Below are 21,497 nucleotides of genomic sequence, written 5' to 3' on the forward strand. Positions count from 1 at the left end.
GGGAGCCCCCCCCCCCCAGCCGCGCGCGGCGGCGCCCCCTGGTGCTGCCGCTGTCTCCCGGCGGCGGGCACTGCGCGTGCGCGCGCAGCAGCCCCGCCCCTCCCGCGGGGCGCTTCCGGTGTGCGGCGGCGGGAGGAGGTGGGCAGGGGGCGGGGGGCAAGCGGGGGGGGAGGGCACCGGGGGGGGCAAACGGTACCGGGGGCCGGGAGGGGGCAAAGGGTGCGGGAGCAGGGCGGGGCCGGGGGGCAGCGGGGGGTCAGAGGGCAGCGGGGGGTCGGGGGCACCGGGGGTCACAGGACACCGGAGGGGTCAGAGGGCACCCGGGGTCAGTGCTGCGTGGGGGGGGGGTCAGGGGGCACCGGGGGTCAGGGGGCACCGGGGGTCAGGGGGCAGCGGGGGGGTCAGGGGGCAGCGGGGGTCAAAGGGCACTGAGGGACTCAGGGGGCACCGGGGGGGTCAGGGGTGAACAGGGGTCAAAGGGTACCGGGGGGATCAGTGCTACGGGGGGGGGGCAAGGGGCAGCGAGGGTCAAAGGGCACTGAGGGAGTCAGAGAGCACCGGGGGGGTCAGGGGGCACCAGCAGTCAAAGGGCACTGGGGAGGTCAGGGGGCATTTGGGGGCTCAGGGGGCACCGGGAGTCAGAGGGCACTGGGGGGGTCGGGACACCACGGCCCCCCCTCACCCCCCGCCCCCCCCAGCCCCGCCATGGCCCAGGCCCTGCTCCCCGCACGCTGCCTGCGGTGCTGCCGGACCTCGCCCCGGACCCTGCTCCAGCCCCGGCCCCCCACCGCGCCCCCCACCCCCTCCCGCGGGCTGTCCGGGCCCCGGGGGTCGTCGTCGTCGGGGGGGGGGGGCTCAGCCCCGCTGCCGCTGTGGCAGCGCGTGGCGGTGGTGGCGGTGGCAGGCGGCGCGGCGGCGGGCGGCTGGCTGCACCTGCGGGCGCGGCGGGAGCGGGAGCGGCGGCAGCGGCGGGCGCAGGAGCTGCAGGCGCTGGCGCTGGGCCAGGGCGACTTCGAGCTGGTGGACCACACCGGGCGGCCGCGGCGCAAGGCCGACTTCCGCGGGCAGTGGGTGCTGCTCTACTTCGGCTTCACGCACTGCCCCGACGTCTGCCCCGACGAGCTGGAGAAGCTGAGCCGGGCGGTGGAGCTGCTGGACCGCGACGCGGCCCTGCCCCGCGTGCAGCCGCTCTTCATCACCGTGGACCCCGAGCGCGACGACGTGGCGGCCGTGGCGCGCTACGTGCGGGACTTCCACCCCCGGCTGCTGGGGCTGACGGGCAGCCCCGAGCAGGTGCGGGCGGCGGGCAGCGCCTACCGCGTCTACTCCAGCGCCGGCCCCAAGGACGAGGACGGCGACTACATCGTGGACCACACGGTCATCATCTACCTGCTGGGCCCCGACGGGCTCTTCCTGGACTACTACGGCCGCAGCAAGAGCGACGCCAAGATCGCCGAGAGCGTGCGCCGCCACATGGAGACCTACGAGCCGCTCCCCGCCTGAGCGCCGACAGGGAGGGGGCGGTGAGCGGCCCCCCGGCACCGACACCGCCGCGGGACCCCACAGCCCCACCGGGACGGGGGGCAGCGGCCCCAGGACTCGACCCTCCCCAGCCCCACGGGGCCGCGCTGCTGGAGCCTGGCTGCTTTGGGGGACGCCCTGTGGATGTCACAACAAGGCAGGCGTTACGGAAGCTGGGTATTTATTGCTGAGCAAGGGGGCACCGCGGGCGGGGGGCTGTACACAATGGGGGGCTGTACAGGAGGCGGGGGGCTGTACAGGACTGGGGGGGCTCAGTCGCAGAGCAGGGAGGCGCGGTAGGTGCGGAAGCGCTCGTGGGCCTGCTCGTGCCGGAGGAGCCGGAGCCGCATGGTGTCCACCGCCTCCTCCAGGCCCGGGTCCTGCGCCACCTCCACCGTGTAGTCGTTGGCCTGCGGAGAGGGGCAGGGGTCGGGAGGGCTGCGCCGAGCCCCCCGGGGGATCCCCCCAGCCCCAAGGCCCCCTACTCACCAGCTGCAGGGAGGCCAGCATGTAGCGGCACACCTCGAAGGCCGGCATGCCCGACACCAGGCTGCTGAAGGACCGCCACTCGCCCAGGTGCTCGAACTGCGCGGCCAGCCGCTCCCCGTAGCTGTGGATGTCGAAGGCCGCCCGTTCCTCCTGCGGGACGGGGCGGGGGGGGAGGTCAGGGCGGCCCCACGCCTCCCCCGGCCCCATCCAGCCCCGCTGCCGCCCCCCCCGCAACGTGCCTGCTCCTGCAGCATCGGCCCCATCTTCTCCTCCCACTGGCGGACGTGCTGGGAGAGCTCCGTCTCCTGCACGTACCTCTGCGAGTTGGCGATGAACAGCTCCTGGGGGCGCAGAGAGACGCGGGGGTGTGGGGGACATGTGTGGGGGACACGGGGACACGGGGAGCGCAGGGAGCATGGGGACACGGGGAGCGCAGGGACACGGGGACACAGGGACATGGGGAGCGCAGGGAGCGCAGGGACATGGGGAACACAGGGACACGGGGAACGCAGGGACATGGGGAGCGCAGGGAGCACGGGGGTGCAGAGCACACGGGGTGCCCCGAGCCTGCGGGTGCTGCCCAGGCGCGACACCTACCACGTTCCTCCTCACCAGCTCCTCGTAGCCCAGCGCATCCAAGTCGCAGGGGCCTGTGAGGGAGCAGAGTGGTGCTGGGGGGTGGCAGCGTGCAGCCGGCCCCACGGTGCTGAGCAGGGAAGGGGAGGCTGCCCCGGCCCGCAGGCAGGATGCAGCGGGGCACGGGCTCGGGGCTGGCCCCTCGGCTGCTGCTGAGCGGGGGGCGCCCTCCCCACAGCCCCCCGCAAGCGCTCACCCACGGCTCCCTCGAGCACCGCCTCCGGGGCCTCCAGCTGGATGTCCTCGTGCTCCAGAAAATCATCTGCGGGCGGGGAGACCCTGCTCAGCACCCCGGGTGCGCCAGTCCCCGCGGCTGCTCAGCACCCCGGGGGCTCCACCCGTACCTGGGGCTTCCTCGGCGTCCCCCCCGAAGTCTTCCTCGCGCTCCTCCTCCGGCACCTCCGGCTCCTCCTCGTGCTCCAGCGGCAGCGCCCAGGGCGGCCTCTGGGAGAGCAGCGCTGAGCCCAGCGCCCCCCCAAGCCCCCCCCCCGAGCCCCCCAGCCCCTGCCCCGCTCACCGCCCTGCTCTGCAGCTTCCTCTGTGCCGCCAGCCGCTCCTTCAGCTGCTTCCAGTACAGCACCTCCAGATCTGCGCAGACACAGCACGGGCACGGCCTCAGCGCCCCACGCCCCGGCGGCGATGGGTGGGGGTCCCCTCCAGCCCCCGCAGCCCCCCCTCCTGGCACAGCGGAGCTCCCAGGGTGTCCCCCCCCACCCCGGGCAGTCCCAGCACTGCAGCCCTGCCTGCCCTTCCTGCTGCGGGTCCCACCAGTGCTGGGGAAACAAGCCGGGAGCTCCCCAGCAAGAGGCGAGGCTTAGGTTAGCAAGGTTCAGGGTGTGCCTTTCAGAAGGGGATTGAAAGTCAGATTTCTGGGTTGAGAACACAAACCACAACCCAGCCTGAGCCGTGGCGCTCCGCTCGTGCCCCCGCGCACATTGCCATCAGCCCCCACCTCAGCACAGCCTCGCCGCAGCCACGGCGCTGCCTCCCCTGGGCACGCAGCGCCACCCCCGCGGGCACCCCACCCCACCCCAGCCCCCCCACCCCGCTCACCCGCGAACGTCGGCCCTTTCCTCTTCGTTTTCCTGCCGTCTGCGGCGTCGTTGTCTGCAGAAAGCAGGAGAGGACTGAGGACTGCGGTCAGAGCTGAGGGGGCCAGCCCCGCCAGCCCTGCAGGGAGGCGTGCGAGGGGCAGACCCCGGGCGTTTTGCCGGCTGTGCCCGTCGGGGTGTGCAGAGCGGCTGCTGCCGTGCCCCAGCACCACCTCCTTCCCCGGGGCAGCTCCAGGCTCCAGCCCCGGCAGTGCCCAGTGCCCCGCTCGCCCTCCTGGGAACGCATGGCCGGGGGGAGCCAGCGCTCTGCTGCCCGGGAGCAGGGGGCTTCAGCTGCCCCCTGCCCCACGGTGACGCCTCGCAGGGCAGAACCCACACGCTTTTACTCGTGCTGGTGTTAGCGCTGCCTGCCCTGCGTTGTGCCTGTGTCCGTGTTAGCGTGTCCCGTCAGCACGGCGCCTGGCGGCGGGCTGCCCCTGCCCCCCGCGGCGGCACCACCCGGTGAGGCGCAGAGCTCTGCCCAGCTCGGGCTGCCTCAGGGCCATGGGCTAAAATTTTGGGGTGGGCAGACCTGTGCGGTGCCAGGAGTTGGACTCGATGATCCTTACGGGTCCCTTCCAACTCATCACATAAAAAATAAAAAAATAAAAATAAATAAAATCAAAGTAAAATCAAAATAAATCAAAATAAATTAAAATAAATTAAATTAAAATAAAATAGAATAAAACAAAATAAAATAAATAAAATAAATAAAATAAAATAAATAAAATAAAATGAATAAAAAGGCCACCTGCTCCTCCCTCCTCGAAGCCCCACGGGGACTGAGGTGAGCCGCTGTGCCCCACGCCCCGCGTGGCAGACGGGGGAGCACGCGGGGAGCGCCCCGAGGCCCCGAGGCCTCGCATCAGAGCGGCCGCCAGCCGCAGGCCCTGCTGAACGCGCGGCAGGGCGGGAGGTGTTCGAGCCGCGACACTCACAGGAGGCAGAGAACCACTTCAAGAAGTCCTGAAGCTTCCTCGGCCCCTTCCTTTTCCGCTTGCTACCGATCACGTCGTCCAGGCCCTGCGGCACCAGGAAGGGCCTCCCTGCAGGGCAGGGGGCGATGAGCCACGCCGCAGGCTGCGGGCAGGACCCCGTGCTGCCGCTCACAGGCGGGCAGCTCCGAGGCAGGGGGCAGGCACGCTTCCCCGCCCCACCTCGGATACCTTTCTTGAAGGGCTTGTCTTCGGAGTCCCCGAAGGGGTCCAGGCTCTGCCACGGATCCAGCAACTCCTGGGGGAGGAAGCGAGCGCGGGCAGAGCCCTCAGCAGGGACGGGGGCACCGGAGCCGCGCGGCTCCCTCGGCACCAGCGCAGCACGGAGCGGGGTGGGGCGGGCAGGGACACCCCGGGGCTTCCCGCGGCACCCGGGCTCTGCTGCTGCCCACCCGGCTCAGCTGCGGGCCCTCACCTTGATGTGCTCCTGCGGGTCCTTGGCAGGGGCTCGCTCCCGCAGCACGTAGCCCCTCGCCTGGGGTGCGCCCTGGCAGACACGAAGCGTCAGGCAGACACAAAGCCGCGGGCAGCCGGGCTCCAGGGCCGGAGCGAGGAGCTGCGGTGCCCCCCGTGCCCTGCCTGCCCTACCCTCTGCGCCTCGATGCGTTCGTCGGCAGCCGGAGCCATTTCCACGTTGTCCTCGGGGGCCATGGGCAAGTCGTCCCCGCTGTCGTCTGGCCCCGCAGCACCTAGCGGGGATAACAGGATACAGTCAGGAGCTGGGACGGCCTCTTGCGGGGTCTCCCTTTTCCACCCTGTCTGAGGGGGAGCTTCCCTGGGGAGTTTTACTCCTTAAATCACGACACCCGGGCCGGCTGGGGGTGCGCAGAGGACAGGAGCACCTCTGGTAACAGCGCGGCACACCCCGCGCAGCAGCTGCCTGCACGCAGCCCGGCCCAGCAAGGCACACGGGCAGGACAAACGGACGGACCCCACCGAGAGCATCTCACCTCCGTCGTCAGAGAAGTTCAGTGCCTGGACGGGCGTCGCACCGGCGCCGAGGTGCAGGGGCTCCCTGCTGCCGCCGAGGACCGAGGACCGTGCTCCTGAGAGGTGACAGAGGGGGGGGTGACCTGCAGCCCCGCAGCCGGCCCGACGCAGAGTGGCTGTGGTGGCAGGGAAGGGGCAGCTCCCCAGGCTGGGCCCTGCCTTTGCCCACCCCCAGGTCTCCCCCATGCCCAATTTTCAGCAGTAACCGACCCCTGTGCTGGCAGTAACCAACCTAACCAACCCCTGTGCTGGCAGTCGGAGTGCTTTTGACAAAGGCAGGGCAGCAGAGGAAAGGCAGAGTCACATCTCCTCCACCCCCAAGAGCAGGGCTGAGAGCTCACATCCTCTCGAGGCAGAAGGCAAGCGAAGCACCCCAGCGGGGCAGCCCCACTCCGTGCTGCCTTCCACCCCGCAGAGCTCCTCACCCGAGCCCCGTACCTGCTGCTCCACCGGCGATCCCTTCGTGGTGCCGATCCTGCAGGCACGTGGGCGAGAGCCCCGCCAGCTCCAGCATGAAGGCCCCGGTGGCGTGAGGGGTGCACGTGTTCATCCGGAAATCCTTGCGGCTGGCCAGGACCTCGCCCTTCCGGCTGGGGACAACGGGCCCGTCAGGGGGACAGGGCCCCGCTGGGGACCCCCAGACGGGGGGAGCGGGGCTGAGGTGCCCCCAGGCCAACAGCCCCCTGCTCCAGGAGGGATCTGCTCCCAGCCACTGTCCTCACGCTCCTCCGGCCCCACAAAGCCCTTCACAGATTCCCCAGCGCAGTCCCGGCCTCGTTGCACCCCCTGCACCAGGAGCAGCCCCCGTGCGGGCTCCTGGCACCCTCAGGATTATTCCTCCTCCCTGCCTCCCGGGTTTAGCCGGGACAGGGCCATTCCCTCTGCGACGGCACGGGGACAGCCAGACCCTACTGCAGCACGAGCTGGGGGCGCTGAGGCGGGCTCTCACCTGAACAGGGGGTTGTTCCTCTTCTCAGCCTCCTCCGGGGGCACCAAAGACATCGGGGTCAGGGGAACAATGCTCACGGCCTGCAGGGACAAGAACAGGAGTGCGGCTGCCGTTGCTCGGGGCGGGACGGGAGGCGCGGGCACTGCGTGGGCAGCGCCGTCCCTCGGAGCCCCGCCGGCTGGGCAGCAGCCCCAGCGCCTCCGCGATGCCGGGGGACGAAAAGGGCGACAGCAGGCTGCCTTACGCTGGGCCGATGGTCCTTCTTCATGTCCACGCTGCCCTGGCTGGTGTCCCTGATGTCATCCAGGGAGAGGAACTGCAGAGAGAGGCCCGCGGCGGTGACCGGCTGGCAGCGGGGCCCGGCGTGCCGCACCGCACCGCAGCGCCCCGTGGGGCCTGGGAGCTGCCGCTGCGCAGGCAGGACTGAACCAGCAGCAGAGGGAAAGCTCTGGCTTTAGAGCCTCTGCCAGGACAGGAGCTGGTCTATAAGGTCCCTTTAACAGATGGCCTTTAAGGTCCCTTTAACAGATGGCCCTTAAGGTCCCTTCCAACCCGAGCCGTGCTAGCAGAAGGAAGGCTAAGGCACGGGACGGAGGGGTCCCAACGTGCTGTGTAGGAGATAAGCTCTCCCAGCAGGGCTGCGAGGCAGCAAATCCCTTCCCTCGGAGGCCACACAGGAGTTTCATGACAAAAACCTCCTGAGGCGCTCCTGCCGTGCCTGGGGGCGGGAGGGGGCAGACGTGGGGCTGAAGGCAGCAGAGCGCGCAGGGCCGCAGGGAGCACACCCGCAGCGTCCCCCTCACCTCCTCCTCCTCCGTCCCGAAGGTTGCGTCAGCGTCCCTGCCGTCCTCCCCCACGGAGCAGGGCAGCTTCTCCCGCCTGTCAGGGAGCAGAAACACAGTCAGGTGCTGTGCACCACCGGCTAGAGGCTCGGGCAAAGCAGCAGCAGGCTTCCCCCAGCCCGGCCGTGGCGCACGCAGCAACTGGTGCGGCGTCCTTCTGCAGCGCCTCTGGGCACAACTCCCGGGCACCAGGCACGGACCGCAGCGCGCTGCCAGCACCGCTGGGCAGCCACAGCACCAGCTCGCTCCCTGATGAGCTGCCACCCACGGTCCTGGCAGCGCTGGGGGGCTGCAAAGGAATCAGGACTTGAGGGAAGAGGGGACTCAGTCCATCCAGCAAATCCTATCTTGAACAAAAACGTCCCGCTCAGCTCGGGAGCTCAATTTGAAAGAGAATGATTCACTGCAAGGCAACAACACTGCGTGGAGATAATTTTGGGGGATGTTCAGAAAGCTCCGCAGCAGCTTCACGGTGCTGCAGCCCCAACAGAGCCTCCTTCAGGTGCCCTGCCTCAGGCTCCCAAACAAGCCCGCAGCACAGTTCCCGGTGAGCGGGGTTTACGGCTGGGCGAGCCAGAGGACGGATGGCTCCTGCAGGGAGCTGCCTGAGCCCAGCACCCGCTCGGTGCGAGGCGCCTCACAAAAGCCTCGGGTTTTACAAAATTTGCCTGAGGGCACACAGAACAGTGTCACAAGCTGATCCCGCCTTAGTGGAAGCCAGGTTCTGAACTCAAGCCGGGTTGGCAGAAGCCAACTTGTGCAAGACAACTTGAAAACTGCGACTGCAACAGCAGTGCCCCGCTCTCAGCAACAGTGGGGAAACAAATCACGAGCTTCTTTGCCACACGGGTCACGCTGTGCGCTGAGAGGCGCGCTGCGGGGTGCTGGGCACGGCCCTCTCCTTACCCAACAGCCGGGCACCGCAACGACAAAACCCCCGCACGGCGCCGCTGGAAGAGCTCTGGGGGAAGAGCTTGGCCCCAAGCCCTCGAGGCAGAACCGAGTCCCAGTGGGGCCTTTCACGCTGCCTGCAGAAATCCTCAGCCCCAGAGAACCTCTCCTAGGGCTGCAGGCTGACGCTGCAATCGGCTGGCTTGTTTTTAAAATAAAGGATTGCCGTAAGGGAAGGGTGCTCGGGAAAAGCAAAGCGTGGCTCTGAGCGGGGGCAGAGCCCCGGGGGCTCTCCCTGTGGGTGGGACAGGTCACGGCCTCGTCCCTGTGCCAGCAGAGCTCGCACACGGCTGCGGCAGGAGCTCCTCAGCTCAGCAGGGCCGTGCCACAACGCAGGGGCTGAGCAGCGAGGGGACACGTCCGTGTGTTCCGCTAAAGCAGTGGGACTTGCAGGAAGACCCCAGCCCCTACAAGGATCGTCTCCCCAGCGGATGGAGCTCGTTGCTTACTTCTTATTGGAAATGAAGTCGAGTGCCTGGTACACCAGAGAGTAGAGATACTCCACCTGTAAAACAGGGGCCAGACTCAGAGACAGAGAAAGCAGCTCCCAGAAAAGACCCCTCGGCTGACGCCAGGATGACCACGGACCTTCCCGTATCCCCACACAGCCTGAGTTCAATTTCTTAATAATCTTGTTGTGTTTTTTTTCCCCATTCGAGCCATTTTGAATCCAGGTTTGGGAAAAGAGGTTGTTTTTTGCTTTTGTTTTTTCTCCAGGCTGCCAATCCCAACACATATAAAGGAATTTAGGAATTTGAGATCAATAACCTTCTAAATTCCTTGGCCATTATTACATTCAAGTCATCCAAACTCAAGGGCAGCTCCCCAAAGCAGCCCCCATAGAAGCCTCAGCCCCAGGAGCCCCAACTGAGGGATCAGGGCCAGGACCAGGACGTAGCCGTGCCCAACGGCGCTCTCACCTTCTTGCTGTAGACGCAGGCAGAGCCCTGGATTAACAGAGCTGCTTCTATGAAGTTCATGGTGGTTTTGCCACCATCAAAGGAAATACAGATTTGGTCCAGCTGCAAAACGTACAAGAGAAGGAAAATGAAACACTGCTTTGCGGACTGATTTAAGGCTAGCACTGCAAAAGGCAAAAGTCAAAATCACGGCAGTTTGCCTAGCGTGACACTCTGGGGCTGGATGTAATGAGTGAACGCAGAAGGAAGGAATGCCATTCCCCTTTTCCCTGCAGCACGAGGGCCTTTTCTGTGGCTGCACTACAAGGGACACATCCCTGAAATCAGGGGACACCCAGAAGGGATGGCTGTGCGACGACGCTGGATCTCCCACCCCTGCACGTCCACCCGCACAGGCCAGTGACCACGCCGCTGCACTGCCCTGGGGCAAGCAGGAGCTCCGTGGCCGTGCCGGGCGGCGGGCAGCGGCCGCGGGCAGGGACAGAGGCTCCCCGTGCACGATCAGCCCTGCCGCAGCCCCCCGCAGCGCGGGGGCACGGCGCCCCCCTCACCTCCTCCAGGTACTCCCCGAGCTGCGCGGCCACGTCCACCTCCCAGTTCTTGGTGAGGTCGCGGATGGGCTGCAGGAGGTGCAGGAAGCGCGACTCCACGTCCTCCATGGCGGCTCCCCGGGGGTGCAGGCAGCTCCTCGGCGGTCGGACGCAGGCCGGGCACGGCGAGCTGCCCGCTGGGCGCCGGGTGGCTCGGGGCAGGGTCACTCCGGGTCCGGTGGCGGGGGGCAGCCGCGGTCACACGGAGCCAGCGGCGGCCTCGTGGCTTCAGCAGGAGGAAAGCTGTAAGGAAGGGAGCCCGACGGGCACAGGGCAGCGCCCAGGAGGCAGGAGAAGAAAGGAACGCTGTGCGTTACCTTGCGGAACCACGGCAGGCGGGCTGAGCACCGGGCTGAGCACCGGGATGAGCACTGGGATGAGCACCGGGATGAGCACCGGGATGAGCTCTGGGCCCAGCACCGGGGCCGAGCACCGGGCCCAGCACTGGGCCCTGGCAGCCCGAGGCTGAGTGTGGCCTGCAAAGGGCGCGGGTGTCACCGGCGTGCAGCTGGGGGGCACCGGTAGGGACCTGGGCCAGGAACTGGGACCGAGACCGGGACCTGGGACCGGGGACAGGGGTCCGGAGCCGGGGAACGGGGACATGGGAACGGGGATGGGGAACGGGACCCGGGGGACGGGACCCGGGGGACGGGAACCGGGGACGGGGACTGGGGCCGGGATCGGGGGCCGGGGCCGGGGACCGGGGGCCGGGGCCGGGAACCAGGGCCGGGGCAGGGATCGGGATCGGGATCGGGGACCGCGACCGGGGCCGGGGACCGGGGCCGGGACCAGGGCAGGGATCGGGAGCCAGGACCGGGGATCGGGATCCGGGGCCGGGGCCAGGGACCCGCTCCGCGCGGCAGGGCCGCAGCCGCGCACCGGTGCCGGTGCCGAGCCCAGGGGCCGCTCCCGCCGCGCTCAGCGCCGCTCCCGCCGCGCCGCCATTTCGCGCTTCCCGCCCGCCGCGCCCCGGCCGCGCGCTGCCGTCACCGGGCGCCGCGTCACGGGCCCCGCCCGCCGCGCTCGGCCCCGCCGCCGGCCCCGTCCGCGCCATGGCGGAGCCGCCGCGCCGCCCGCGGGAGCTGTTCCTGGCCGGGCTGGCCGCCGCCTACCTCGCCGCCTTCGTCTCGCTCTACCTGCAGGTGCCCGGTACGCCGCGCCCCGACCCGCCCCGTCCCGCCCCGCCGGGCTCGGCGCCGCGCTGAGCCCCGGCCCCGTTCCGTGTCCCCGCAGGGCTGTACGGGCGCGACGGGATCCTGCCGGTGCGGCGGGCGCTGCGGCCGGGCGGCCGCGGGCTGCGGGCGCTGCTGCGGGACGAGCCCACGCTGCTGTGGCTGTGCCCGCGCGCGGGGCTGGAGGCGGAGCGCGGCGCGGAGCTGCTCTGCCTGCTGGGCGCCGCCGCCGCGCTGGGCGCGCTGCTGAGCCCCGCGCTGCGGGACTGCCTGCTGCTCGCCGCCCTGCGCGCCGCCTACCTCTCGCTCTGCCAGGTACGGCTCCGGCACCGGCACCGGCACCGGGACCCTGCCCCGGCACCGGCACCGAGCGCTGCGCGGCCGCTGCTCGTGGTTGTGCACGGGGGGGGGGGAGGGCGGGCTGGGGGTGAGCTCTGGGTTGGGGGGGGGATTGGGAGTGGGTGAGCTGGGGGGTGAGGAGGGTGAGCTGGGTGCCTGGGTGAGCTGGGGGTGCCTGGGTGAGCTGGGTGCCTGGGTGAGCTGGGGGTGCCTGGGTGAGCTGGGGGTGCATGGGTGAGCTGTGCACGTGTGAGCTGGGGGGGGTGTGCTGTGTGTGAGCTGGGGGCGTGTGTGATTGTGAGTGTGTGCACATGTGTGTGAGCTGGGTGTGTGTGCTGGGTGTGTGATTGTGTGTGTGAGCTGGGTGTGAGCTGGGGGTGCCTGGGTGAGCTGGGTGCCTGGGTGAGCTGTGCACGTGTGAGCTGGGGGGGGTGTGCTGGGTGTGAGCTGGGGGCGTGTGTGATTGTGAGTGTGTGCACATGTGTGTGAGCTGGGTGTGAGCTGGGTGTGTGTGAGCTGGGGGTGTGTGATTGTGAGCTGTGATTGTGTGTGTCAGCTGTGTGCGTGTGTGATTGTGTGTGCAGGTGTGTGCGAGCTGGGTGCGTGCATGTGTTTGTGTGTTGTGGGCTGGGTGCAAGCTGGGGGTGTGTGTGTGCCTGTCTGGGTGTGTGTGTGTGAGCTGGGTGTGTGTGATTGTGAGTGTGTGTGTGTGTCAGCTCTATGTATGTGTGTGTGTGTGATTATGAGTGTGAGCTGGGTGCATGTGAGCCGTGCGTGTGAGGTGTGTGAGCTGTCTGTGCATGTGCCTGTGTGTGTGAGCTGGGTGTGTGCATGTGTCCGTGTGCGCGCCTCTGAGCTGGGTGTGCGTGTGTTTCTGTGTATGTGTGAGCTGTGTGCCCCCGTCGCTGTGTGTGCGTGTGTCAGCACAGCTGCGGCAGGACTCGGTTCCTCTTCCCTCCCAACCCGGGGAAACCCAGCAGGGAGCAGCTCACCAGGAGCCCCCCCGGCAGGGCGCCCGCTGCTGCTGCTGCTGCTGCTGGAGCTGGGGACGCCACGTGGCGCTGCTCCAACCCCGCAGCGTGCGGCTGCCCCTGTCCCGGGCTGCCCCTGTCCCGGGGTGCCCCTGTCGCGGGGTGCCCCTCTCCCCGGGGTACCCCCTGTGCCATGTCCCGTGGGGGCAGGACAGGAGCCAGGCTCGGTCCCTGCCCCCGGAGGGGCAGCACCAGGAGCCGTGCAAGCCGGGGCTCCCGGCTGCCGGAGCAGCCTCCACCCAGCCCCTGCGTGCCAGGCCCTCGTCCTTCCCTTTTAAGGTGATGTGCAGAGAAATCCTCGCCCTCCTCTTCCTCCTCCTCCTCCCCTCAGTGCTGTCTGCAAGCGGGGCTCAGCCAGGGGCTGTGCCAGGAGGGGCAGCCCCGTGCAGCGGGGCGGCGTGGGGCAGGGCTCGGCCCCGTCCTGTCCCCGTCCTGCCGCCGGGGCTGCCCCGTTCCTGCTGCCGGCCACGTGGCCGTGCCTGGAGCTCAGCTCCCGCCTGGAGCCGCTCCTGGGCTGCGGTTCCTGGCGCCGCAGCCTTGCAGCACGTCCGGCCCGGGAGCATCCCTCCTCCGTCCTCCCTCCTCCACCTCACGCCCCGGGCGGCGCTGCCTCCGTGGCATCACGGCGTGCCGAGGCCGCTGCCACGCGCTGGGGCTGGCCCGAGGCCGGCCTCGGGTTTGGCAGGGTGCTGGGGAGGCGCCGGGGGGGCTCCGTGCGGGCAGGGAGCAGGGGAGGGCCCGGGGGGCAAAACCCCACAGCACAGAGCCCCCCGCCCCGCTCACCGCTCCCTCTCCCCGCAGGTAGGACAGGTCTTCCTCTACTTCCAGTGGTAAGTCAGCCGCCGCACGCCCGCCCTCCAGACCCCGCAGGGCCCTGCCGGGGGGCTCCGTGCCTCCTCCCAACCCACGGGGGGCTCCGTCCCCGCTCGGCACCTCGGGGACGCGGCCCCGGGGTGCCGGTGTGGGACTGTGGCGTGCCCGCAGGGACAGCCTCCTGCTGGAAGCGGGCTTCCTGGGCGTGCTGGTGGCCCCCCTGCGCCTCTTCAAGTGGCGCTCGACGGCATGGCGCGCCCACGACGGCGTCACCTTCTGGCTGGTGCGCTGGCTGCTCTTCCGCCTCATGTTCGCCTCCGGCGTGGTGAAGCTGACCAGCCGCTGCCCCACCTGGTGGGGGCTCACAGGTGAGGGGGGCACGGCCCCCGCGGGGTGTCGCAGGCCGTGGGGGCACACAGCGAGGCGGGGGGGAGACAGGCACAGCCCCTGGCCCCAGGCTGTGCCCCGTGTGGCTCTGGGCAGCTCCCCCGTGCAAACGCACCGTGCTCGGCCCCCGCGGCACGGCTCTGCCCGCCCCGAGCTGCTCCCCTGCCCCCAGGCGCGCCGCTGACCCCCTGCTGTCCCCCCAGCTCTCACCTACCACTACGAGACGCAGTGCATCCCCACGCCGGCCGCCTGGTTCGCCCACCAGCTGCCCGTGTGGTTCCAGAAGCTCAGCGTGGTGGCCACCTACGTCATCGAGATTGCCGTCCCGCTGCTCTTCTTCGCCCCCATCCGCCGCCTCCGGCTCTTCGCCTTCTACTGCCAGGTGCGGGGGGCGTTGGGACACCGGCGGGGGGGCTGCATGCAGGCTGCTGCCCCCCCCGGGCAGCCTGCTCAGCGCCGTGACGCCCCCAGCCCTGCCTTTGCTCCCGCCCAGGTCCTGCTGCAGGTCCTCATCATCCTCACGGGCAACTACAACTTCTTCAACGCGCTCACCATCGTCCTGGCCTTCTCCCTGCTGGATGAGGAGCACGTGGCGTACTGGCTGGGGCGCAGCAAGAAGAAGCACGGCAGCTGTGAGTCGGGGGGCTCGCGGCCCGATGGGGGCGCGGTGCCCTCTGCTGTGCGTGGGGCGGGGAGGGGCCGGGCCGCCAGCTCCGCGTGGCCCCGGGAGGTGTCGTTGCGGCTGCCCCGTGTTGGTGCTGAGCGAGCTGCCGCCCCTGGGGCGCTCAGGCCGGGGCACAGCACGGGGCTGTGGTGCAGGGAGGTGCTCCGAGCGCCGCCCCTGCCCTCCCGCACGCGGGCTCTCGGGGCTGGGTTCGTGGTCTGCTGGGTGCCGTGGGTCAGGCCCCGGCGCTGAGCTGCCCCCCGCCGTCAGCCTGGCCCCCCAGCTTCCTCGCCTTCCTCTCCACCCTGCTGGAGCTGGCTGCCTACGCCCTGCTGCTCTACTGGAGCGTCCAGCACTTCGGCCTGGAGATCGACTGGGAGAAGAAGGTGCTGGAATCCAAAGTGGGTACGTCCCGGCCGCACCGGGGTGGCCGTCCCCGTCCCCACGGCCCGGCTGCTCCCACGGGTGCCGCCGCCGGCCCTGACCCCGCGCTGTCGCCCTGCCCCAGCCTTCACCTACCACGAGTTCACCCAGTGGCTGCGGGCGGTGACGCTGCCGCTGGTGGGGCTGGGCTTCCTCTCGCTGTCCTGGGAGATCCTCTCCGCCTTGTACCGGTGAGCGCCGCAGAGCCCTGCGCCCCTGGGGTGCGGTTCCCAGCCGTGCTGAGGAGGGGCTCACCCGGGTCCCCGTCCCCACACCGTGCACCCAGCCGTGCCCCCCCGCCATGCACGTGCGGCCTGGGGGGGCCGTGCGGGTCTGAGCCCCCCCGTCCCACCCCTCACAGGTGCGTCTGCGTCCGCGGCTGCTTCTGGAAGCTGTGGGCTTTGCTGCAGTGGGCCGTCTTCGCCACGGCCGCCGTGGGGGTGTTCGCCGTCAGCTTGGTGAGCCTGGGGGGACGGGGGGCTCTGCTGGGCCGCGGGGGTGGTCCCCGCTCCTTCGGCTGGGGCTGGGGGGTGCGGGTGGGCAGCAGCGGGGCGCGGGGGGGCTCTGCCCGTGCCTCCTGCAGCCGCCCTCCTCCTGCGCCGCCCAGGTGCCCTTCACCTACATCGACTACGAGTCCAACGGCAAGCTGTGGCCCGGCATCCACCACATGTTCAACGCCGTCGAGCGCTTCCAGGTGGTGAACTCCTACGGGCTCTTCCGCAGGATGACGGGCGTCGGGGGGCGGCCCGAGGTGGTGCTGGAGGGCAGCTACGACAAGCAGACCTGGACGGTGAGCGCCCGCCTCGCTCCGAGGGCTGGGATGGGGCTGAGGAGCCAGCCCCGAGCATCCCCTCCCCGCTGCCTTGGTGCTGCCGGGGACCCCGGCCGTCCCCGTGGGCTGGGGGGGGGCTTTGTTCGTCCCACGGCCCCTGGAGGTGACGGGGGGAGCGTGGGGGAGCTGTGGTCCGGACCCGAGCCCCCCGCCCCGCCCTGCCCGCAGGAGATCGAGTTCATGTACAAGCCGGGCAACGTCAGCGCGGCCCCGCCGCTGGTGGCCCCGCACCAGCCCCGCCTGGACTGGCAGATGTGGTTCGCGGCCCTGGGGCACCACAGCAGCAGCCCCTGGTTCGCCAGCTTCGTGCACCGCCTGCTGCAGGGCAAGAAGGACGGTGAGTGGGGCGGGGGGGTCAGTGGGGCGGGGGGGTCAGTGGGGCGGGGGGGTCAGTGGGGCGGGGGCCTGGGGCGGCCCCCCTAACGCTGCGCCCCCCGCAGTGATCCGCCTGGTGCAGCTCGATGAGGCCAAGTACCCGTTCAGCGCCCAGCCGCCCACCTACATCCGCGCCCAGCTCTACAAGTACTGGTTCACCGGCAGCGCCGAGACCGGGTGAGCGGGGACGGCCGGGGGCAGGGCTGGCTCAGCACCCCCCCGCTGCCCCCCCTGCACCCCAACACGGGGGTGTCTGCACACCGACGTGCTGGCTGTCCTTGGGCAGCTGCTGCGGGGGCAAGCTGTGAGGGTGGGAGCTCACCGGGACCCTGAGAGCAGCTCCAGGGGGCTGCGAGGCTGCGGGGGGGTCCCGTTCCCCCCCCCCCAGGCACTGATCCCCTGTCCCGCAGGGAGGGGGCTACGCGGTGGTGGCGGCGGCAGCACGTCCAGGAGTTCTTCCCCACCGTCTCTCTGGGCGACCCCACGCTGGAGAACCTCCTCGCGCAGCACGGGCTGAAGGTAGGGCCCCGTCCCCGCGCCCCGCCGAGCCCCCTGCGTGGCCGTGGGGCGGCGCTCACCCCCCCGTGCCCCCCCAGGACAAGGCGCCACCGAAGCGCCCGGCGACCACCTTCCTGCCCTGGCTCCTGGAGTCCATCCGGCGCCTCAGCCTCCCCTACTCGGGCCCGGCCGTGCTGTGGTCCCTGTACCTCGTCGCCGCCAGCGCCTGCCTGCTGCGCGCCCTCGGCCGCCGGCCCCGGGGGGGGGCGCCCCCGGCCCGCCACAAAGGCCCCAAGCGGGGGGACCCGGTGGACCGAGGGGGCGACGAAAAAAACGGGCAGGTGAGGAGGAAGGAGGCCAAAGAGGCGGAGGAGAAGGGCGAGGGCCGTGCCCGGGGGGCGGCCGACAGCGAGGGCCCCCGCAGCACCAAGAAGAAGAAGTAGCAGCAGCGCCGGGAGCCGCCAGCCCAGGACCCGTCTTCCACGCACTGACTGATGCCGCTGGCTCCGGGCCCCCCCCGCGCTCCCCGGCTGCCCGACGCTGCCTCTGTCCCCATGGGGGGGTCCTGGCGGGGCACGGCCCCCCCCCCCGCCATCACGACCCCCGCCCCGGGGTGAGCGTGCCGCTCTCCCTGCCAGTGCCTTCACGCACAGCCGGAGCAGCGCGGGCGGTGGTGGCCTCCCCGTGCCCCCCAGCAGGGGCTGCCCCCCTGCCCCCCCCGGCCGTCCTGTGGGGCAGGGGCAGCGCTGGGGGGGCAGCTGCATCGCGGCCTCGTGTGCCCACAGGGGGCTCCGGCCCCCGCTGCCCCGTGCCGGGGGGGTCTGACCGCACCACGCTTCCCCTGGGCTGCGGCCAGCGCAGGGGTTTCCTACGATTTTCTAAATAAAGCCTTTGACATTCCAGCCCCGGGCCTCTCCTTCACACCAGAAAGGCTGGGGGGGCCACGGGGAGAAATGGGGGCTGTGCTGGTCCCACTTGGTCCTGCTGCACCCCCCCCAGCGGGCTCTCCCCAGCCCCGTGCCCTGGCTGCGACCAGCACCACGGTGCGTGCCAAGCAGGTTTATTGATGGCCTGGTGCCCCGGGGCAGGGTGCGGGGCAAGCAGGGGGGGCGAGTGCAGTGCTGCGTGCCGGGGGGGCTGGGGCTCCGCGTGGGGGGGTCCCAGCTCACCAGCAGAGCTGCCCCGGGCAGTACTTGTCGATGAGGGACTGGTAGTAGCCCCGCAGCTCCTGCACATCGGGCAGCTCCTCCTGCTTGGTGTAGAGGTCGAACTTGCTGTGGGAGCGAGTAGGGGTTAGAGCCGGGGGGGGGTCACAACGTCCCAGCCCCCCCCTCAGCTCCCCGGCCACGCACTTGAGCTCCTTGACCCAGGGCAGCATGCGCAGGTCCTCCTCGCTGCAGAGGTGCCCGTAGTCCCCGTGCGCGTGCCACGGGTAGAAGGAGTGGAAGCGAACCATGTAGAAGGCCTGGGGGCGGGGGGGGGACAGGGCCGTGGCATGGGGGGGCTGTGGGTGCCCGGCCCCCTGCCCCTCGGGGCGCCCACCCTGCGCCCCCTGCCCTCACCTCCTTGGGCAGGGCGAAGTTGTTGAACTTCATGACCCTGTACATGTACTCTGGGGAGAGAGCGGGCGGCTGGGGGGGCCGGGCAGCCACTGCCCCCGGACCCACGGCTCCGGATGGGGGCAGAGCCCCTGCGCCCCCCCCAAAAAAGGGGGCTGGGGGTGTCCCCACACTGCAGCTCACCGTCGTGTCCCCAGGACATGAGCACGTTCTCCAGGCCGCAGTGGGGCTGGTACATCCCGCACTCCGTGCTGGGGGGCAGGGGCGTGGGCTCGGGGCTGCGCCGTGGGGCTCGGCCCCCCCGAACCCCCCCACCACCGAAGGGGCAGGGGGCTGCGCTCACCTGTACCGGGGGTCCCTGCTGTCGGGGTTCTCGTGGAAGGTGGAGTCGCTGAAGACCACGGACTTCTGCACCTTGCAGCCCACGGGGAAGGTGTCCCCCACCACGGCCCACTGCGGGGCGGCGACAGGTGTCCCGGGGGGGCCTGAGGAGGGCTCCATGGCGGTGCCAGGCGCCGTCCCCCCCGCACCCCCGTCACCCCGCTCACCTGGGGCTCCCCGAACAGCGCCAGGACCTTCCCCATGTCGTGCAGCAGCCCCACGAGGTGGAACCAGTCTGGGGGTGAGCGGGGCTGTCACCCCCCGGCGGCACCCCCGGGGCTCGGCCCTCCCCGTCCCGGCCCTACCTTTGTCGGGGTGGGCGCGACGGATGCCCTCGGCAGTCTGGTAGGCGTGGAAGGAGTTGGGGAAGTCGACGTCGGGGTCGGACTCGTCCACCAGCTGGTCCAGCAGCTCCAGCGCCTCCATCACGCTCATCCTGCGCAGGGAGCAGCCCCCGTACTCGGCGCTCTGGGGACGCACCAGGGCGGTGAGCGCCGGCCCGAGGACCCCCGGGACCCCCCCAGGACCCCCTGGGACCGCGGTGCCAGCGGGGCCGGACGCCCGGAGGAGGGACGCGCACCTTCCTACGGACGAAGTCGACGGTCTGGTGGGTGTGCATCAGCAGGTAGGTGGTGTAGACGCGGTCCAGCAGCTTCCCCTCCTATGGCGCAGCGTCAGGCTCAGGGGGCCCGGCCCCCTGGGGTGGGCTGGGGGGGGGACACCCCGTCCCGCTGCCCCCCGAGGGCAGCAAGGCCAGCCCCGCGGTGCCGGCGGCTCACCGTGTAGTTGCGGTACTCGGACTTGGCCTTGCCGGGCTGCGGCTCCTCGGAGGGGTCAGCGTCCTGGGGCGAGAGGGGCAGGGTCAGCGGGGCCCGATCCTGCGCCCAGCCCGTGGCCGTGGGGACAGAGCTAAAAGGCTCAGGGACAAAATGTTTCCCGAAGGGCAGGGGGACCACGCGACCTCCAAAGGAAAGCCCTGGAGGCGGTGGCAGCACTGCACAGCGTCGCTGCACAGCACTGCAGTGTAGCGCAGTGCTGGGGGGCAATGCCCTGCACTGCACGAGGCGGCACAGTGCGGTGCTGTGCTGCGTGGTGCTGTGCTATGCTGCGTGGCACGGTGTTGCCTGTTCTTGTGCTGCGTGGCACTGCTCTGTGCTGTATGGCACTGCTCTGTGCTGCGTGGCACTGCTCTGTGCTGTATGGCACTGCGCTGTGCTGCATGGCATTGCAGTGTGCTGCGTGGTGCTGTGCTGTGCTGCGTGGTGCTGTGCTGTGCTGCGTGGCACGGTGTTGCCTGTTGCTGTGCTGCGTGGCACTGCGCTGCACGGCATTGTCCAGCACCGCACTGCACAGCACTGCGCAGCGTTGCGCTGCCGCTCCTTTGCCCCATCCCCATTTCCACAGGGGGTCCCAGGCCGTGTCCCCACGGGGCACAAAGTCCGTGCCACCCGGCCGGCCCGGTGCACGGGGCCGTGTCTCCTGCGTCCCCAGGGAGCAAAGCGGAGCACGGGGGGGGGCACCAGCCCTGTTCTGCGGGGGGGGGAGCCCAGAGCCAGGAGCACTGCCCAGAATCCCCGCTGCGGCCCCACAGCGCAGCCTGTGGGGTCAGTGTGCCATGGGGCAGCGCTGTGGGGTGGGACCCCCGGGGGGTTGGGATCCACGGGGGTTTGGGTCCACTCGGGGGCTGGGACTCGTGTGGAAGTGGGAACCCCACAAGGATGGGACCCCCCATGGGGAATGGACCCCTGTGGGGATCAGATCTGCATGGGGCTGGGTCCCACGTGGGGCTGGGACACAGAGGGGCCTGGGACCCCCTTGGGGTGGCATCCCCATGGGGCTGGGTCCCACGTGGGGCTGGGATCCCCGCAACAGTGAGGACATCGCAGAGGGTCCTGGGGGTCTCCTGCCCCCCACTCTCCCCCCAAAAGGCAGCCACCCCACTGCCAAGCTCTGCCAGGCCCCACATCACACTGAGCTGTGGGGGGGTTCCCTGAGTGCCAGGCCCCACGGGGGGGGGGGGGGGGGGGGGCAACGTTCATGGGGCTGTGCCCCACAGCACGGGGGTTAGTGGGGAGGGGGCTGCACGGGTGCTCCTGCCCCCGACGCACGGCGCAGGAGGAGCAGGGCTGGCCCCGAGGAGGGTACTCACCACCCGGGGGGGCCTCATGCTGGCCGTGGCGAGGGGCAGAGGGCGCACGGGGCGGCCGCCGGGACCCCCGGCTTTATCCCCGGGCGCAGGGGCAATCGGTCACCAGTTAACCGGCCCCCGGTTAATGTTTGAGCCCGTGACGCCGTCGCCGCTCCCCTAGGGCAGGGGGGTGCTGGGGGGTCCTGGCACAGCCCCCGGGATGGGGTGACCCATGCTGCAGCCCCCCGAGTGCGGGAGCCCCCAGCCCCAGCCAGGGACCCCCAGGTACCGGCAGCCCCACGGGGGGCAGCGGGGACGCGGCTGCTCTGCTCCGGGGCCAGGGCACGGGGACGCCGTAGTGCTGGGCTGCCACGGCCACGGGGGGGGGCACAAGGTGAGGGGGGCACCGGGGTGGGGGTCTGCAGCCGTGGCAAACATGGGGGTGCCCTGGTGGCACCGGCTGCAGCATCCCGAGACCCTAATGCTGGGGAAGGGTCTCTGTGGGACCGCCCTGGTCCTACCGCGGCCCCCACCAGCCCTTTCCCCAGCGGGGATGGAGAAGGGGGCTCCGGGGGAGGGGAGGAGGGAATGGGGGGGGGGGGATCCCACAGGGGCTGGGGCACCCAGCGCATCCCCCGGAGTGGGACGGGGCCGTGGGGAAGCGTCTGGGGGGAGGGCGTGGGGATGGACCCCGCATCCCAAGGGGCTGGGGGGGCAGGAGGGGGCAGTGGGACAGACGGACAGGCAGAGGGGTGGGCAGGCGGACAGACAGATGGGCTGGGGGGGGCAGTGGGAGCGGGGGGGCTGGTGGGAGCCTCCGAGCGGGGCCCGGTGCTGCCCAGGGCAGTGCATCCAGTGCCCGTTCGTGCAGGGCTCCGTCGCGACATGACACGACACAACTCGTCACGACACGTCACGTCA

General features: G+C 70.4%; 4 protein-coding genes across 7 annotated transcripts; 2 read left to right on the forward strand and 2 right to left on the reverse strand.

The window, feature by feature from the left end:
• The first annotated feature begins 51 nt into the window (after positions 1-51).
• Positions 52-1,693, forward strand: SCO2 (synthesis of cytochrome C oxidase 2). The gene is made up of 2 exons (XM_066993885.1): positions 52-138; positions 699-1,693. Exon 2 carries the CDS (start codon positions 706-708, stop codon positions 1,501-1,503), a length of 798 nt encoding a protein of 265 aa, XP_066849986.1. The 5' UTR covers positions 52-138; positions 699-705; the 3' UTR covers positions 1,504-1,693.
• NCAPH2 (non-SMC condensin II complex subunit H2) lies at positions 1,686-10,984 on the reverse strand. Its single transcript, XM_066993686.1, has 22 exons — positions 10,854-10,984; positions 10,292-10,450; positions 9,936-10,200; positions 9,385-9,486; positions 8,914-8,969; positions 7,475-7,550; positions 6,916-6,987; positions 6,672-6,751; positions 6,161-6,312; positions 5,683-5,778; positions 5,321-5,421; positions 5,148-5,219; positions 4,904-4,970; positions 4,676-4,783; positions 3,700-3,753; positions 3,164-3,234; positions 2,991-3,090; positions 2,843-2,908; positions 2,608-2,660; positions 2,250-2,351; positions 2,011-2,160; positions 1,686-1,931 (listed from the first exon to the last, which is right to left on the reverse strand). Exons 3-22 carry the CDS (start codon positions 10,041-10,043, stop codon positions 1,794-1,796), a joined length of 1,824 nt encoding a protein of 607 aa, XP_066849787.1. The 5' UTR covers positions 10,044-10,200; positions 10,292-10,450; positions 10,854-10,984; the 3' UTR covers positions 1,686-1,793.
• LMF2 (lipase maturation factor 2) lies at positions 10,969-17,410 on the forward strand. The gene is made up of 14 exons (XM_066993633.1): positions 10,969-11,123; positions 11,208-11,461; positions 13,318-13,346; positions 13,501-13,697; positions 13,920-14,098; positions 14,210-14,348; positions 14,651-14,785; positions 14,889-14,994; positions 15,165-15,261; positions 15,411-15,593; positions 15,804-15,972; positions 16,076-16,187; positions 16,421-16,529; positions 16,607-17,410. The coding sequence occupies exons 1-14, from the start codon at positions 11,027-11,029 to the stop codon at positions 16,949-16,951; spliced, it is 2,151 nt and encodes a 716-aa protein (XP_066849734.1). The 5' UTR covers positions 10,969-11,026; the 3' UTR covers positions 16,952-17,410.
• MIOX (myo-inositol oxygenase) lies at positions 17,267-20,681 on the reverse strand. 4 transcript variants are annotated; one of them, XM_048052648.2, is made up of 10 exons: positions 20,598-20,680; positions 19,228-19,290; positions 19,029-19,109; positions 18,754-18,916; positions 18,616-18,683; positions 18,411-18,520; positions 18,251-18,318; positions 18,071-18,120; positions 17,861-17,973; positions 17,553-17,782 (listed from the first exon to the last, which is right to left on the reverse strand). In XM_048052648.2, exons 1-10 carry the CDS (start codon positions 20,613-20,615, stop codon positions 17,674-17,676), a joined length of 843 nt encoding a protein of 280 aa, XP_047908605.1. In that variant the 5' UTR covers positions 20,616-20,680; the 3' UTR covers positions 17,553-17,673. The 4 variants fall into 4 exon arrangements, with proteins under 4 accessions (XP_066849911.1, XP_066849858.1, XP_066849878.1 ...); XM_066993757.1 differs by lacking the exon at positions 18,071-18,120 and having other exon boundaries at positions 17,271-17,782; positions 20,598-20,681; XM_066993777.1 differs by lacking the exon at positions 18,616-18,683 and having other exon boundaries at positions 17,279-17,782.
• Between the last annotated feature and the right edge of the window lie 816 nt (positions 20,682-21,497).

The sequence above is a fragment of the Anser cygnoides genome, chromosome 1 (assembly GCF_040182565.1).
Source record: "Anser cygnoides isolate HZ-2024a breed goose chromosome 1, Taihu_goose_T2T_genome, whole genome shotgun sequence".
Taxonomy (NCBI): Eukaryota; Metazoa; Chordata; class Aves; order Anseriformes; family Anatidae; genus Anser; species Anser cygnoides.